This window comes from Chelonoidis abingdonii, chromosome 2, assembly GCF_003597395.2.
Source record: "Chelonoidis abingdonii isolate Lonesome George chromosome 2, CheloAbing_2.0, whole genome shotgun sequence".
NCBI classification, from domain to species: domain Eukaryota; kingdom Metazoa; phylum Chordata; order Testudines; family Testudinidae; genus Chelonoidis; species Chelonoidis abingdonii.
In genome coordinates this window covers 257,985,932-258,003,894 of record NC_133770.1, presented here as the reverse complement: position 1 = coordinate 258,003,894, position 17,963 = coordinate 257,985,932, and the positions used below count along the sequence as shown (strand labels likewise).

The 17,963-nt window shown below is 41.5% G+C and overlaps 1 protein-coding gene across 2 annotated transcripts in view; it reads left to right on the top strand.

Annotated features, from left to right (window-relative positions):
* The window catches only part of CDH17 (cadherin 17), a 54,641-nt gene extending 38,879 nt beyond the window's left edge, over positions 1-15,762 (top strand). For both annotated transcript variants that reach the window (XM_075061978.1, XM_075061979.1), the window contains 6 exons: positions 4,368-4,612; positions 8,142-8,272; positions 9,811-10,047; positions 11,215-11,331; positions 11,451-11,567; positions 14,072-15,762. In XM_075061978.1, coding sequence (XP_074918079.1) covers positions 4,368-4,612; positions 8,142-8,272; positions 9,811-10,047; positions 11,215-11,331; positions 11,451-11,567; positions 14,072-14,172 — 948 coding nt within the window. In that variant the 3' untranslated portion in view covers positions 14,173-15,762. The remainder of the gene's footprint in view (positions 1-4,367; positions 4,613-8,141; positions 8,273-9,810; positions 10,048-11,214; positions 11,332-11,450; positions 11,568-14,071) is intronic.
* The last annotated feature ends 2,201 nt before the right edge of the window (positions 15,763-17,963 follow it).

The window sequence follows — 17,963 nt, the reverse complement described above, 5'->3', positions numbered from 1 at the left end:
CTTACATGGAACTTGCTTTGATGTCAGTGGAGTTATGTTGACACATTGAACATAGCATGTCCCTTATTGCAACTCTTTTGTTTCTTTAGAATATAGCACAAGATATGATGATGACATGTTGTATTGTAGATCTTTGTTCTTCACGCAAACACTCTATTACATGTTGTGCAATATCACGATAAGGTCACCGGAAAACTAAGCCAAGTAAATATTACAGTGTCTCACAGATATTTTGTTTGTAATACCATAAGAAGTAAAAGATATCTGTTCTGGGATGGAATCTTAGAGCTGGTGAGCATCTCCAACCCATACTGACTTTTACAATGGGAGTTGCAGGTGCTCAGCATGTCTCAGGAGCAGGGCAAATGTAGAATTTGTTTCTTTTAAGGTGCACACTGACTGAGACAAAGCCAAAGTCAATATTTACCTTGGTAGATAACAAATCATGATGCTCACTAAAACAAGAAGTCAGTGAATATATAATTAGAATTACCAGGAAAGGTAATGACCATAAGTTTAAAAACCAGAGGTGCTTTTCCTTTGAAATTAACCTTCTCAAAGACAGTTGAAGTTAGAGAGATCCAAAAACAAACAAATCATTATTTATCATCTAATGGGTAAAATACAGTTTTCATTACCTGACCTGCAGCAATTTTGGGTGCAGTCATTCACAGGTTCAGTTTTCTTGATTAACATTATTCTAGACCTCAGTATTATTGCTTTCCAAGGATGTAACCATTAGAAATATATTAACTAATTGCATAACTGTTTTCAACCAATCATGAGCGAGAGTCTTCTTGTATTTGTAACAATAAATATTATTGCTATAAATGGAATTAGAAATTAATTGGAAATGTTACTTGCTGAGGGACAGTCTCAAGATCTATTCATTTTGAAATAAGTCTTTCTAGTGCTGTGCTGTTATTCTCCTACATGATGAGTCTGCCCTATCTCTTCATTACCTAAGGTATACTCTGGGTATGTCTACACTACAGGATTATTCCAATTTCACATAAACTGGTTTTGTAAAACAGATTGTATAAAGTCGAGTGCATACAGCCACACAAAGCACAATAATTCGGCGGTGTGCGTCCATGTACCGAGGCTAGCGTCGATTTCTGGAGCATTGCACTGTGGGTAGCTATCCGGTAGCTATTCCCATATGTTCCCGCAGTCTCCCTGCCCACTGGATTCTGGTGAGATCCAATGCAGGATGTGCAAAAATCATGTCGCGGGTGATTCTGGGTAATTCATCACTCATACCTTCTCCATGAAAGCAACGGCAGACAATCATTTCGCGCCTTTTTTTCCCTGGATTGCCCTGGCAGATGCCATAGCATGGCAAACCATGGAGCCTGTTTTGCTTTTGTCACTGTCATCGTATTATACTGGATGCGCTGAAGAGGCGGTACTGCAGTGCTACACAGCATACTCATTTGCCTTGCAAGATAGCAGAGATGGTTACAGTCATTCTGTACCACTGCTGTGCCTCATAAATTGGCGATGAGATGACGGTTATCAGTCGTTCTGTACATCTGCTGCTGCCATGGGTGCTCCTGGCTGGCTTCGCTAAGGTCGGCCGGGACGCAAAGACAAAATGGGAATGATCCCCGGGTCATTCCCTCTGTCATAGCTTCCTACTCAGATTTGAACCTTAGCGTTCATAACCTGAGAAGCTAGCATGAACCGCTAAGCTTAATTACCAGCTAGATCTGATATCGCTGCACCAGCCAATTTCCAGTATTGTGGCTACAGTCCGGTCTCCCAAAACCTTCCCCGGGGAACCCCCAAGACTCAGATGCCTGATCTACAACAAAGGGAAATAAACCATTCCCCCTACCTCTTCCCACCCAGAATTTCCTCTCGGCTAACCTGAGAGTTAACGTGGGATGCAACCTCTTACATCACAATACCAAGAAGCATCGCTCTCTCTTTCACAAAGAGACAAACCAAAGACAAGGAAACAGAAAAAGATCCTATCTCTCTTCCCCATAGTCTTCCCTCCCTGGGACACTAGAGAGTTAAACACAGAGAGCAGTCTTCCTCCCCCTGTCTTCCTTTCTCCCACCAATTTCCTGGTGGGTCACACTAGAAAAAAAATCAACAGGTCTTAAAAAGCAAAACTTTTAATAAAAAAGAAAGAAAGACTAGAATACATTCTCTGTAATCTAGATGGTAAGATACAGGGTTTTCAACTATAGAAAATGAATAACAATAGAAAAAGGATAAACAGCCTATTCCAAAAACAATACATTTGAAGCGTACTTATAGCCAATACACATAAAGACCCACAGCCAGATACATCAGAATGCAATACAGCAAAACAATTTAAAAGACTAACTTTTGCTAACTTTACTTACACCTGGAACAGAAGATAGAAGACTGGAGAAATAGATCTCTCATAGCTGAGAGAGCACAGAACAGACAAAGACCCAAGACCAAGAAAAACACATTTCCCTCCCTTAATCTTTGAAAAATCCGGTTTTCCTGATTGGTCCTCTTGTCAGGTGTTTGTTCCCTTTGTAACCTTTTACAGGTAAAAAAAACATTACCCTTAGCTATCGTTTATGACACCGTCCTTTAATGTTTTATTAAAATAGAGTTAGTCCTGCCTAGAATATGGGCAAGTGTACTAGAGAGCCAGTGTATCAGAGAACCAGAAACTACAGCTGCCCATGTCAGATCCTGCAGAAATGATGAGATGCATGCCATTTAGGGGGTGTCCATGCAACAACTCCACCCGTTACTTTCTCCTCCCCCACCCTCCTGGGCTACATGGCAGTGTCCCCCACTTTGAATTGTGATGAAGTAATAAAAGATGCAGGCAATAAGAAACACTGAACTTTTTAGTGAGATAAGAATGGGGGAGGCACCTCCACGTGCTATGATAGTCCCAGGCAGGACATTATGAGTGTGGGGGGGGGAGGGAAGGCCCACATCCCACTGCTATGATAGTCCAGGCAGTACAGAATCTTTCTTTAGACTGAAAGGTGGGCTAGATGGAACTCAGCCGTGCTATGATGAGGTCGCTTCTAGCCGTTCCTTGTACCATCTTCCAGGAATGACAGGGAGTCATTCCTAATTTACCCGAGGTGCGCCCGGCGACTCACCTGAGACAGCCATGGAGGCAGGTTCAACGGATGATTGAACGAAGGAGGCTATCAGTCCTTTTGACTGTACTGTCTGCACCTGGGGAAGGAGGGGAGAGGATGCTGCTGTTTCAGTGCCGCACACCGCATCTACAAGCAAGCATGCAGAGACATACAGGTGACATTGAAAAAGAGTCAACAAATGATTTTTTTCCCCTTTCTTTCACGATGGGGGTGGGGGCAAATTGACAAGTATACCTGAACCACCGAACCAATGTGTTTTGATCCCTACAGGCATTGGGAGCTCACAGAGAATGCAAAATACTTTTCAAGAGAGTGCGGGGACTGTGAGATAGCTGGGACGTCCTCAGTTCCCCCTCCTTCCCTCCATGAGCACCATTTAATTTTGGCTTCCTGTACGCTCTGTCACACGGCAAATGTGCTGTGGTGACTCCGTATCATGGCCTGTAATTTTTTTTCAAATGCTTTTGTCATATGTCGTCTTCTGAACTGAGGCTCAGATACGAAACGATTTGTCTCCCCATACAGCGATCAGATCCAGTATCTCCCATACGGTCCATGCTGGAGCTCTTTTTGGATTGGGACTGCATCGCCACCGTGGCTGATCAGAGCTCCACGCTGGGCAACAGGAAATGCAATTCAAAGTTTGCGGCCGGCCCTGTCTACCCGGCCAGTGCATCCGAGTTCAGATTGCTTTCCAGAGTGGTCACAGTGGTTCACTGTAGGATGCGCCTGGAGGCCAATACCGTCGATTTGCGCACACACTAACCATCAATTCCGAACATGCAATACTGTAATTCCAGCGCTACTCGCTCGTCGTGGGAGAGTACAGAAACTGGTTTAAAGAGCCTTTTATATCAATATTAAGGGCCTCGTTGTGTGGACGGGTGCAGGGTTAAATCGGTTTAACGCTGCTAAATTCAGTTTAAACGCATAGTGTAGACCAGGCCTCTGTCTCCAAAGCAGAGAAGATGGTACCATTGTGTCTGTTGGCTTCACATTAGGGAAGAATCAATAGATTGCCTGAAAACCTTACTTTTAACTTCTTAGTTTATCTTCAGCATTGGGAATACCCACCCTTGTTAGTTTATCTTCAGCATTGAGAATATCCACCCTTGTGCTTCCAATTCCCCCAGGGATGGAAATCTTCAAATGAGCTAGAGATTATAGGCATACATGAGAGATTCCTCAACCATTTATCTTATTGAAGAGAACAGTGAAATGATTGTTTATTGCAATCTCTCCCCATTTCCCCAGGCTCTTGATTTCGAAATGTCTTCAACATACAACCTGACAGTCAAGGCCACAAATCCAGAACCTTTGGTGCAAGGAGTACAGTATAATTCAAGCTCCATAGCCTATTTCAGAGTTGTTGTGGTGGATGCAAATGAAGTGCCAGTTTTCTCCAAGAACACTTATATAGCAGATATATTTGAAGATGTTCCTATAGGTACTTTGGTGATGACAGTGACAGCCAATGATCCTGAAGGGGACCAGATAAGGTAAAATAAAAACAAAAATCCCCACAACCAAACAAAAAACCTCGCCTTCTATTTATTTGTAGTTTTAGCATTGACTGGGATTCTCACATTAGTTGTTAATCTAGTCCTAAACCATTAAGTGTCTAGATTGAAATGCTGTGGTTGAGAACAATATTACATCTGTGCTAGAAGGAGAATGCATCCAAACATAAAATACAAGGAAATGCAACAATTTTTTCAATGTATGTATAATTTACATTTGATTGTGGAAGATAATACAAAACAGTTGGGTGTGTTCCTGTTGCAGTACATGGTCTTCTCTGCAGCAAACTCTAGGGTACCTATATTATAGCAAGAATAATTCCAAGGGAGCTCATGGTTTATGAGATTAATAATGAAAAATAGGCCAAAGTAAATCTCCAGAGAAAGGCACTGTTGACTTGAAAACAATCCCTTTTGCCTAGATTTGTGGTTTCAAGTAGGTTTAATAATGAATGAGTTGTGTATAAAATATTCCTAGATGAAGACTAAAAATAGGCAAGAGGACAATGATTTTTTTTCATTTCAGTAAGGCATGTGTTAGTGCTTTTTATGCAGCAGAACACACCTACAAACTAAACAAAGAGTTTAACACATCTAAAGCAGGTCTTCAATAATACATTAGATTTTTTTTCAAATCAGTCTTCTTTAGTTCGATTCTCAGAGTCTAAGGCTACGTCTACACTGCACGATTAATTCGAAGTAGTTTAAACCGATATTACAAAACCGATGTTATAAAATCGGGTTTGCGCATCCACAGTGCAATCACAAAATCGATTGCTTGCGTCCCTGGTCCAAGGCTACCATCGATTTAAGGAGCGGTGCACTGTGGGTAGCTGTTCCTCAGCTATCCCATAGTTCCCACTTCGTGTTTGAAAGAGCCACAGTGCCTGATGGGGCAAACAATTGCCCCGAGTTTTGGTGCTGGGTACAAGCCTCACCCTCCCTTTGTGAAGGCAGCAGAACAAACCCTCTTGGCGCCTTTTTCGTAGAGTGCATTGGCAAACGCCATAGCCACAGCAATCTTTCCCTTTTTTTCACTTTGGTGGGGGGGGAGAATTAAACTGAGGAGCTGTCCCCTGAACCACGCCAGACACTCTGTTTGAACCTACTCAGACATTTGGAGCTCAGCAAGAATGGAATTAATTTTCAGAGGACTGCTGTGGACTGTGGGGATAGCGGGAGTCCTCAGTACCCCCTCCCTCCCTTCATGAAGCGTCCATTTGAGTCTCTGGCTTTCCCCGTTATCGTTGTCACGCAGCACTGTGTATCCTGCAGTTTTTTTATTCAAACGCTTTGGCATTATCGTGTTCTTGAACGGAGCAGGATACAACAGATTTTCTCCCCATTACAGCGATTCAGACCTAGTATCTCCCGTTACGGTCCATGCTGGGCTCTTTTGATTTGAGACTGCATCGCAGCCGTGCTGATCAGAGCTACACGCTGGAACAAGCAGGAAATGTAATTCCAAAAGTTCGCGGGGCTTTTCTGTTTACCTGCCGCTGCATCCGAGTTCAGATGCTGTCCAGAGCGGTCAGTGGTGCACTCTGGGATGCCGCCCGGAGGCCAATAACGTCGATTCCGTCCACACGACCTAATCTGAGTTATCACTATCGAATTTAGCACTACTCCTCTCGTTTGGGAGGAGTTCCGAAATCGATTTAAGGAGGCGGTAAAATCGATATTAATGATGACGTCATGTGAACGGATACAGCGTTAAATCGGTATATCGGCCATTAAACCGATTTAAAGTCGCAGTGTAGACCTGGCCTAAGCCTCTGTTTAGGATGCAAAAAATGCTCTGCCACTACTCCTGTACAATTCATACTGAGGGTTTTGTGGAAAAATAAAAAACGTTAACTAGTTTTGAGGAAAACACCAAGCAAGCTAATGGAGTTAAGTGAAGGATGAATCTGACCTCAGGTCTCCCCAGCACCACACATATGAATGATTTTACACTGATTCCATTAACATGGTTTGTCTGAGTGAGGATGCTAATGGTGACACCTAGAGGACAGCATTTAAAGATGGGCTGACAATCTCTCTGCCCCAATAAATTAGCGTGAAGCGGAAACACTCAGGGTAACAACTTGCAGCTCTTTGCCATGCACTAACAATCACTTATAAACCTTGAAGCATGATGATCACAACCTGTGACTGTAATACATGTCTCACCACAGACAGTCGTGTTGTAGCCATGTCAGTCTCAGGATACTAGAGAGATAAGGTGGGGGAGGCAATATCTTCTATTGGACCAACTTCTGTGGGTGGGAAAGAGAAGCTTTCAAGCTTACACAGACATCTTAGAAGGTCTCTCAGATCTGAAGAGCTTTGTGTAAGCTCAAAAGCTTGCCTCTCTCACCAGCAGAAGTTGGTCCAATAAAAGATATTAACTCACCCACCTTGTCTAGTTTATCTACACTTTCTTCTATCACTATGCCTCATACAAATCCTTTCTCCTCCCCCTGGTAGAATATACAGGTACAAACATTTTTTTTGTCTTTATCCTACACTAAAAGGCAGTATACTCCCTGTTGCTGACCATTATGGTTAAGGCCTCTTTACTTGCTTATCTTCTAAATGGTGCAAGTGTCATGGAATGGGTTTAGATGGCTTTCACTGTGGCTGTTTGTCATGGGGTCATTGTCCCTGGAACTGATGTTGTGAATGTCTCCAGTAAGGGATAGATCCTTAAACCAAGGCCGTGATATTCAACAGCGACTTACATAACTCTAAGGTTTATTGATCCTGTCTGCATGTTATGAGATTTCCTTATTCTCTTCCCTAGAAACCCAGTCAACAACCAGCTACTCTACTTCATCTTACTCCAGTATCTGCCACTATGTCGAAAAGTGATAGATAAGCACATGAACTAGATGTTTTTGCTAACTCAATCAATAGTGAAAGAATTAAATGTTGATATTTAAATCATCATTCATCTTCAGAATTAAAATCCTATTGCGATTAATAGGAGCAGTTCACACGTATCTCTGAGCTAGTTGTCTGCATACTCAGTCAATTGTCAAACAACACTGTTTACACTCCTTTTAAACTGAATTTATACTCGGGTCACATTTTAAAGAGTCTTTGTAAATTAAGGATCCAGAGGCATTTTAAATCAAAATTTAAAAGACAATTATTTGGGAACATTAAAAAAAATCACAATTATACAGCTCTTATAATTTCATTTTACACAGGGCACAGCTTTTAGATGTGGTAGTAGCACCTCCCTGAGCATCTAGTCTCCTATTTTTTTCATTTGCCTTTAACCCTAACTGAAGGGCAGACCCCAGGGCATCTCTTGAGTTGTCTCTCTCTTTTCTGATGGAAGGATGATCAACTTTCCCCAAGGGGTTCTATCCTTGTCCTTTAGATACTCTACTAATAAAGCTATTTACTGATAGTTTTTAAATCAGTACAGATAATTTAAATGAAGAGACATTTGCATTATAAAAATTATTATGGCTTGGTACAGAATATATATACACATATATATTTATGCTTTGTGAAGATACACGTTGGAAAACAACAAGAGAAACTGGCTGGAGATTGAAACAGTTTCTGGAAAGATATATACTGCTGCTCCTTTGGATCGAGAAGCAGAACATGACTACAAAGTACAAGTCACTGCAACAGAAGAAAGTAAGCAATGAAAGCACCATATATGTTTTCCAAGGCTACATGCACAGCTAACAGCAAGACCTTGACTTTGTCTGATACAGCTATAGAAGTTGCATTGTCAAATTATTTTTGACACATCTTCCTGTTTATGCTTGGGAAGATATGTTCATTTAGGAATTACTTTCTGTAAAATGAAACTTCAAATTATTGATAATATGGATTAGGGCTATCAAATGATTTTAAAATCTCAATCATGAGATAAAAAGTTGGAATTAATCGCAATTTTAATCACACTGTTAAACTGCAATAGAATACCAATTTAAATTTATTACAAATATTTTGGTTTTTCTGCATTTTCAAATATATTGATTTCAATTACAACACAGAATACAAAGTGTTAAGCGCTCACTTTATATTACTATTTTGATTACAAATATTTGCATCGTAAAAAAGATAAAAACAAGATAGTGCAAGATACAAAATGAAAGGGCATATGAAGGTTTAGCATATTTGTCACACAAATACCTTGCAATGCCAACTACAACAGTGCCATGGGAATGCCTGTTTTGACTTTCAGATGACTTTGTAAATAAGAAGCAGGCAGTTTCTCACCCATAAATTTAAACAAACTTATCTGTCTTAACAATTGGCTGAACAAGAAGTAAGACTGAGTGGACTTGTAGGCGCTAAAGTTTTACATTGTTTTGGTTTTGAGTGCAGTTATGTGGAAAATATAATAATTCTACATTTGTAAGTTTTACTTTCATGATAAAGAGATTGCACTACAGTACTTGTATGAGGTGAACTGAAAAATAGTATTTCTTTTGTTTCTCCTGGCAGGGGATTTCATTTTGCCATCTACACTGCATAGATGGCTAACAAGACTGGGATGTATTTAGGTTGAAATCTGTCTTTTAAGGCATAAACCCAGGTTTCCCTAACTAAGTAGAACATAACAGCAATTACTTAACATTTAATTCTGTCCATTGTTTTTGACATATCAAAAGAACAGTTGACATTAGTGGGGAAGAGAAGGTCTTAGATGAAGAACTAGATTGGGGCTGCTGTTGCAGGGATGTGCAAAGAAAGGGAGACTGCTTAGGCAACCATATCCTGCCTTCTGCCTGCTCACACGTGGAATGGCCAAAAAGCTGGGGCTTGTGTTTGCTTAACATAAAAAGCTGGAGTTCCCTGCTCCAAAGAGGGCTTGCTGGATATGGTGGCTTAATATATCTTCTCTTTCACCAGTTAGCACTCAGAAGTCAGCACTAGTCAGTCAGAAGTGAAAGCTAGTGTCTCTTTTAAAAAAGTGTAGGGGAATGTGTTAATCCCCCCTCCCCTTTTTTTAAAGTGACACTAGCTACCACTTCTGGCTCCAGAGACTGCCTGTGTATTCTACAGCCAGAGTAGCTCCGACACCTGCATCTCTCATGTTGCACCACTGTATCCACTCTCTTCAAGGCCACTGTGGCTGCAAAAGCAACAACCCAGCCCCAAGCGACCGTGAATTTGAAGTCTATGACTTGAAATATAATTTTGCACTATTTTAAATTCTATAGATAAAAAATCTCGGAGCTCCACGGCAATCTTCATAATACACATAAAAGATGTGAATGATAATCCTCCCCGGTTAGCAAAAGGTAATCATCTATTCTTCTGCCATCCGCTCCGTGGAGGAGTAAAAGCAGAGATCCAGGCCACCGATGATGATGAACAATTGTATCCTCCAGAACTCGCTTTTTCTCTCGGTGGCAGTGAAAATATAAAGAGTGACTGGGAAATTTCTAGAATAGATGGTAAGTTTTTCAATCACATGGAAAATGCAGCATGTACCTGTATTTATTGTGTATATTTAAGAAATGGTTGGATTCCTGTTTCATTCTGACCTTTGTGTGTTTTATACCGTACATTGAAATATTTAGGTGTGTTGAGAAAGTAATACATATTTGAGTATGTGATTATTGCAACACTGTAGACTGTTGTATTTGGCTTTATTTTACATTGATAAAACCTACTGTCTGTAAGAGATGACGCTTTTATTTAGTGTGCTAGCAAACTGGGATTTTTCTGACAAGAACAGAGAAGAAACACTGACTCAAAGTGTTTTGTGAGTCTACTTCAATATAAACAGTAGAAAACCATTTTTGATAAAGAAACAGAACAACTAGAGTAAACTGTGCATTAGAGACTTTTCCCAGGACATTGCATTTTTAAGGGTCATATCTTGATATTGGATGTGGCAATGTGAAAAATCTGACTCTAGATTGATGGTATGTACCGTAGCTAGGAAGGTTTGTGAAGGCTTCCCCACTACACTGGCTTAGTTTGCATGCATCAAAGGGGTGGCCTGTCCTGCTCGGTGACCTTGAGGGCCCCTTTTAGGAAAGTCTGCCATGTTAGGTTATCATGGGGTGTAATGCGAGGATGGCCTACACAGTTGGTTTAGATATTCTGAAATGGTTGCATGAATGTAGAATTCCTTCTGAATATAAGAGGTGGTGTATTGTAGAACTTAAGATGCACAAGGCACTGGGTGAGATTCTATGGCCCGTGTATTGCAGGAGATGATCATAAAGGTCCCTATGTGGTTTTGCAGGGGGGAGAACAGACCACTTGTAAGAACTCCCTGAGCATCTGATTCCTTCTCATATATCCACCTCTGCCCCACCCCTGGCCTGTCCTAGAATATCCCCTGTGCCTATGGTCCCTGCAGAGGTGGCATAGAGCTGATGAAGGCAGCTAGGTGCCGGACACAAAGGCTGTCTGCACCTGGAGTAATTCCCCAGGGGCCCTTACATCTGCGCTGGAGCCCCTTTACAGCAGCTTGAATGGATTGAATAGATTTAAAAAAAAAAAAGACCTGGCAGTAGGGTATCTGCAGGTGGAGGTGGTGTTTAGTGAAACTGAGCACGTTTTACAGCTCCTCATTGTCCTGATACGTATGTCCTGTTTCATGTTGACAGGCACCCGTGCTTACCTTTCCCCAAAGCACACTAATCTAGAGGAGAAACAGTACAGCATTCCGTTAATAATTAATGACAACGGAGAACCACCTTTGGAAGGAGACCTGAATCTTCAAGGTACGTTACACACACAGCATTTGTGGTACTGATTTACAGAGAATGGCAATATTCATGGACAGTTCTATAGGGCTGATAAACGATTCCACTAATCTTATGACATTTCTCTTTGACTGCAGTAAATGTTTGCAGGTGTTCCGATGAGGGGCGATGCTTTATAGAAGTAGGAAACCATTCTGGGATGCCAAGCACAGGCATGGCAGTTGGTATTCTTCTTGGAGTATTGATATTCATCGGTAGGTGATATTTCTTTGAGACATGATTACTTTAACTTCTCAGTTTAACATTATTCATTGTTTTAACTCCCGTGAGCTTGTGGAACAACAACATTTATGGTGCCGTCAAGCATGATTGTAAAGTTAGATTGTATTGCACAGGATCTTATTCACATAGGCATGAGCTGATGGAATGTGGGCAAACAGATTGATACCTTTTCCCCAAAAACAAGACAGAATGCTTTTGAGTATTCTTTTAATAAACTTAAGCACAGAAGGAGTCGGGATAACTGACTGATGAGATTCAGTCTCCTCCTCTCCCCCACCCCCCTAATCCCACCCGGTAAGTAAATAAACAAAAGAATTCAGAGCGCAGTCTGTGATTTTTGGATGGCGTAGCTACAGCCAGCAGACTGGCTGACTGTGACTCAGATTTAGAGAGGGTGAAAATATCAAAAAGCTAAAATTAAATAAAATGTAGACATCATATCCAAAGGGATCAGACAAACTTAGAAGATGACATAAAGAGAAGTTACGTAAGCTTTTTTTCATAGATTCATAGATTCTAGGACTGGAAGGGACCTTGAGAGGTCATCTAGTCCAGTCCCCTGCCCTCATGGCAGGACCAAATTCTGTCTAGATCATCCCTGATAGTCATTTATCTAACCTACTCTTAAATATCTCCAGAGATGGAGATTCCACAACCTCCCTAGGCAATTTATTCCAGTGTTTAACCATCCTGACAGTTAGGAACTTTTTCCTAATGTCCAACCTTTCAATTACTTCAATTACACAGGAAAAAAGAATGGACACCAGAAAATGTTTTCTGCCCTGCAACTAGGAAAAGGAAACTGAGATTTTGTGATGACACTTGCTGTTTAATTCACAAGCCTCTGGAACAAGAGACACTACCTATGACTATAATTTGGTCCTTAGAAGATGAAAGGGGGAAGAGGGATAGAGTGTGATTCAAAGAAACCTAAGCGAATGGAAAAAAAGCCAGGATCAGAGTTTGCGACTGCCAGAGAAACCCTTTACATTAGATCTATGTTCAACCCTCTGAAATCACTATTCCCCTGTAATATCTTCATCCAATCTCTCATTTAATATGAACTAGAGACAAAGTGTACCATAGGAAAATTAGATTAACAGGAATAGCAAAACATGATTCCTGGTACTAAGGACTTGATCCCACATCACTGCCTTACTTGAAATTTCTATTTGCTGTTGGTTTGCCAGCAAACTCAGTGAAGACATTTTGTTCAGCTTTATACTGGCCTGTTTTAAAGAGGCCAGTGAAAATAAGTTTTTAAAAAAACTGTATACGACTCATGATTTTTAAAATAAACTACTGTGCCAAACATACAGTTTCACTTTCACACATATAAAGGACCTTTTCCCCTTTGAATCAGGAACAAGAACCCATAGCCGGTCAGACAGATTTAGCAGGGGGTTCAGAGCTGGGCAATGAAGAAGATTAGACATCTGGAAAGACTTTCATGTGTGGAGAGACTGAAAAGATTAGGACTCTTCAATTCAGAGTGGAGACTAATAAGAGGCGACATAGTAAAGACGTACAGAGTAATAAATGTATACAGAGGATAACAGTCACTCATATGCTTTCTCAGAAGAGAAGAACAAGGGGACATTCACTGAAAATGACAGTAAATTTAAAACTGATAAAAAGGAAAAAAAATTTAAACAGGGCAATAATTGCCACAAAATATCATTGAGGCCAAGGGCTTAGTACAATTTTAGAGAGAGAGACGGAACATTCAGGGCCGGCGCTTCCATTAGGCAACCCTAGGCGGTCGCCTAGGGCACCAGGATTCAGGGGGTGGCAAATTGTGCACTCCCCAGGGGGCGTATGGGAGTTTCCGGTTCCGCTCCCCTCGCGCCGCCGAAGAAGGTCCTTCTGCCGACGTGCCGTGGAAAACAGCAGCAGGCAATTGAGCAGCTCAATGACTGCCGCTGTCGCCTGCGGCATTTCGGCGGAGGTTTCTTCTTCGGCGGCGCAATGGGAGTGGAACTGGAAGCTCCCACGCGCTCCGTGGGAAGCGCACAAAATTCCACCCCCTGAATTCTGCCTAGGGCGCCAGAAACTCTGGCACCGGTGCTGGGAACATTTATATTGATAATGAGAACATCTACAGTTACACTAGATAGGATAAGAAAAAGTATAAGGGATAAAACCCCTCAGGCCATGAAATAACCTCTAACTGAAGGGGATTAAGGAAGAAACCTCCCCTCAGGTCATCCCAGAATTGTCCAGTATGAGATTTCTTACACCTTCCTCTGAAGTATCTGGTTCTGACCACTGTCAGAGAAAAGCAACTGAACCAGAAGAACTACAAGTCTGGTCCATTTTGGTAATTCCTATATCCCTAAGGTCCATTTTGTTCCAGTTAGGGATGGGAAAGTATTGTGAATAGTTTGTATATTAATGAAGCTTAATCCCTTGCTGAAATATGTTAAGAATGTTTTAAAATTCCTTTTATTAGGCCATGGTTTTCCTTCTCTTTCAGGTTTGGTTGTAGGAGGTGTATTTCTCAGAATGAAAAACAAGAAAAGGAAAGAACTTAAGAAAAATGCACCTAAGCCATCTGAACTGAAAACATTAACATAATCATTGTTTATTTTATTAGGGGAACAACTGACTTTTGTAAGTAAGACCTCCCATAAATGTATTTTCAGAAACTCTTGACACAAACACATACATGCAGATTCCCCCTGCTGCCCATTTTTATTAGATATTAAGATTCAGTTATAAAATCTATATACAAGGTACAGTGACAGCCATTAATAAAAATATCAGCTCTTGCCAGGAGTTAACTTGTGATGGTACCACAAAGCCGTGATCCCAGAAAGACTTATAGTCCTGTAATGTGGAAATTATTAGTAAATACTGACAGCTTTATATTCTTAGAGAAAGTTTTCATTTTCCTACAATTCTCTTTACAACAAGTTAACAATCAATGTGCACAGACTGTGTAATTAAATGAAGCCCTGCATTAAATTTAGGGCTCTCCCACAAAATGGGAGGGATCCCTTGACCATAAATTTAACTGTTCCTCAAAGCTAGCTATGCCTGAAGATATTCTGACTTGGACCACACCTGCTTATATTATTACATTATTCTTGTAAATTTAGGACAGTAAGAATTACTGTGACTCACCAATATATTAAGCAACGTAGGTTAGTGAAATAGTAGTTATTTTAATTTTCCCTTTATTGCATGTATTCATGGGGATAGTCTATGATTGTGTAAGCACCATTGGCCTCCTTTAATGTTCCAAGACGAACAAAACAAGAAAGATTTTTTTTTTGAAGACTGTACAAATTGGTTGATGTGCTACTGTATTATAATATTGCAAATAACTTCTGGCTCTGTACACATTAGATTGTAATTATATGTTCTCCCAAGGGATTTATTGCCTGTCCATGAAACAAGGATATAAAATCAGTGCTGTTCGTGGAGTTTAACACAAAACTTTCCATAATAGAGACCTGAAATGGAAACTTGCCAGGAGCCAGTGTGCTGTGCATAATTCATGCCTGTTTATATCATGATGGGGCAATTGGGACTTATAATATCTGTGTAGTGCACCTATGCATTGAAGATGTCGACGCCTGTAAGCTATATCTTAGGTTTCAATGGACTGCATTTGCCCATAGGTCTCACTTTGGGAACAAAATACCGTTTGTTTAAAAAACAGGCTTATATTGATGAATTATTTGGTGGTACACTGATGAAGGGTTGTTTGTTTGTTTTTTTAAGCAGGGAATAAAAACTTACGAAGTATGCATTTATGTCCCAAATTTGAAAGGCTATGTTCTTTTGAAAGAGATAGAAAAAAAGCTCCTCTGAAAGGGAGGTGAGGGGTGTGGGAGGGTGGATGTTTACATAGCAATTTTTTGGTCACTTTTGTGTAAAGTACAGATCTGGAAGGAAAGGAACATTAATCTGATAGCATTGCATTAAAATATGTTTTCCTAGAGTACTGCCAATAAAAACTTTGTTTTTGGCCTTCAGCCATGTCTCACCACATCACATTGTCCAGCTGCTGAAGGTTGGCGAGCTTTGGTTGTTTGCTGTGTGGGTTATTTCATCTGCTGAAGCGTATTTTATGGTGAGACAATCAGTCCATTGTGTTTGACAGCTGTGACACTAAATTACATCAGAGAGTGCAGTGTTAGAGATGAGTGTATTTATATTTTTATAAATCATATAAATAAAATAAATGATTAGGAACCCAAGACCACCACTGTATTTGTATATACCAATGTGGTTCTATCTCAAGAGAGAATATGCAAAAGTTCCATTTTGTTTTAACTTCTGTTTTAGTTTCACTCAGTCAGACTGTCTCCTATTTAGGACACCTCACTTTTTTGTAGGAAGGTAAATAGGCTCTATGGTTCACCTGTATTCACCCGAGCTAACATCATACTGTTTGACACTATGAGACTGATTCTATATTTCTCATGCTCTGTCACAGAGCTCTTATCTCATCCTGTGGAGATGCAGGCGCTGTCTCAGTCTCCTCAACTCCTTTGAGTAATTTACCTTGTTCTCTGCAAAGCTTCCCTCCAAGCTGTGAATAGTTTGGCCTTCAGGACAAATTACAAAGTCTGCTTGGTCCAAGGTAAGGAAAAATCCAAAAGAGAATACCCCCATTCCATCTCTTAATCCTTCAAGGCAGGGACCTCACAAAGTCTTTTATCTTCCCTGGGCCACAGCCCTCTCTTCAAGGTGTGTGAGACCTCAACCTCCTCCCTTCAACAAAGGTGCACCCTTCTTACAGCTAGGGGACTACAAACAATCCTTTGCACTTGGTTGCTGGGGTCTCAGCAAAACTACTTCTATGTGGCACTATTATGGCACAGAACAGCCTGTGCCCTCTCCCTGCCTGGGGCTCCAACACTGAAGCCTGAAACACTAAAATTCCTAGCATCTCCAGCCTCAGATGTTCCTGCTTTACTTGTCCCTTGGGGCTACTTCCCATGATTGTCGGCCTGCCTCTTCGGCCTTATCCCCAGTCCTTCCAGAGATTTCTTCAGCTCAGCCCCTCTCAAGCTCCTTCATGGGCTCACTCTCTGCTGAGAACCCTACTGCAGCTCTCGGCCCTAACTTAGCCCTGGCAGAAGTTTGCAGCTATCCATGTCTCCCTTCCCAGAGAAAATATGCCTTTTGAGTCTATATTGAGGAAGGCAAGTGAACTTTATTAACCTCTCTTCCCGACATGCTTTGCTATCAATTTACAGTGCCTAGATCCCTCTGGGAACTACGACTTCCAGGATTCCTTGGTCTTCTGGGCCAGAACTCAACCTGAGCCTGCCTTTGTAAGACCAGCACAGCCTGACAGATGCTCAGTGCTGCAGGGCTCATGCTCTCTGCCTATTCCTTACTGGTGAAACAAAATCTGTGCTGACTGCATCTAGCGTAAAACATCCTTCTGGGAGCAGGGAAACTGAGGCATGGATGAAAGATGCTTTGTATCAGACCTCTCCTGGGAGAAGGGAACCTGAGGGTGGTAAAGAATACTGCTAAACTCATGATACCTGGCAGAGGGTGTGAAAATCTTCACAGGGGTGTGAAGCAATCACTTGGTGAAGATGGAAAAGAGGGGGAAGATTCTTCTTAGTGTATGGTTTCAGAGTGGTCAGTCAAGATGTAACTGATCTCAGTGAGTAGGAAGCACAACTCACCTCTCTTCAGGAGTATGAAGGAGACTCATCTTGGGAGAAAATATGGAGATTCAACCTTGCCCCAGGACAGGGACCACTCATCTCCCAGAAGCACTGCAGTGCCAAGATCCACCCTGCAGAGGGACACGTCTCTCATGGACACCCCTACCAGTCAGAAGTATGTAAGTGACAGGAACATATGAGGGCCCAGGAACTCTGCCTATACTTGCTCTGCCCCTTTTTCATAAAACTGTATTGGTGTGTGTGTAGGGATTGTTCACTGACTGAATGTATGAAGTTTGAATTAATAAGTAATAGCAGATGCTCTGTGTAGAAGTGGATTCCAGACCATCTCTGGGGTACTTGGCATGTATCCCTGGTCTGTTCTTTTTTGAGGGGGAGAAACGTGGAAAAATCTGCATGTACAACTTATGACTTCTGTTTGATCTTGGGAGCGCTTTACATTTATCTGCATCTGACTGCAGGCTCCATTTTGGATGTGCAGGTCTTTACCTTCTCTCTCCTCTTACCAACATGCTGGACTGGCATTCCGAAGGCTGTTGGAAAAGGGCTGACAATAGAGGGTCAATGACAATGTCCCATTGAAACTGAATCGCTCTAAACCATAGGCTGGTTCCTACCCAGGAGAACTGGTTTCTCAGGGGAGTGGTCACCGAGCAACAAAGTCTGGGATCATCTGAAGAGGCTGATCTGGGAGCCACCTGTTCGAGG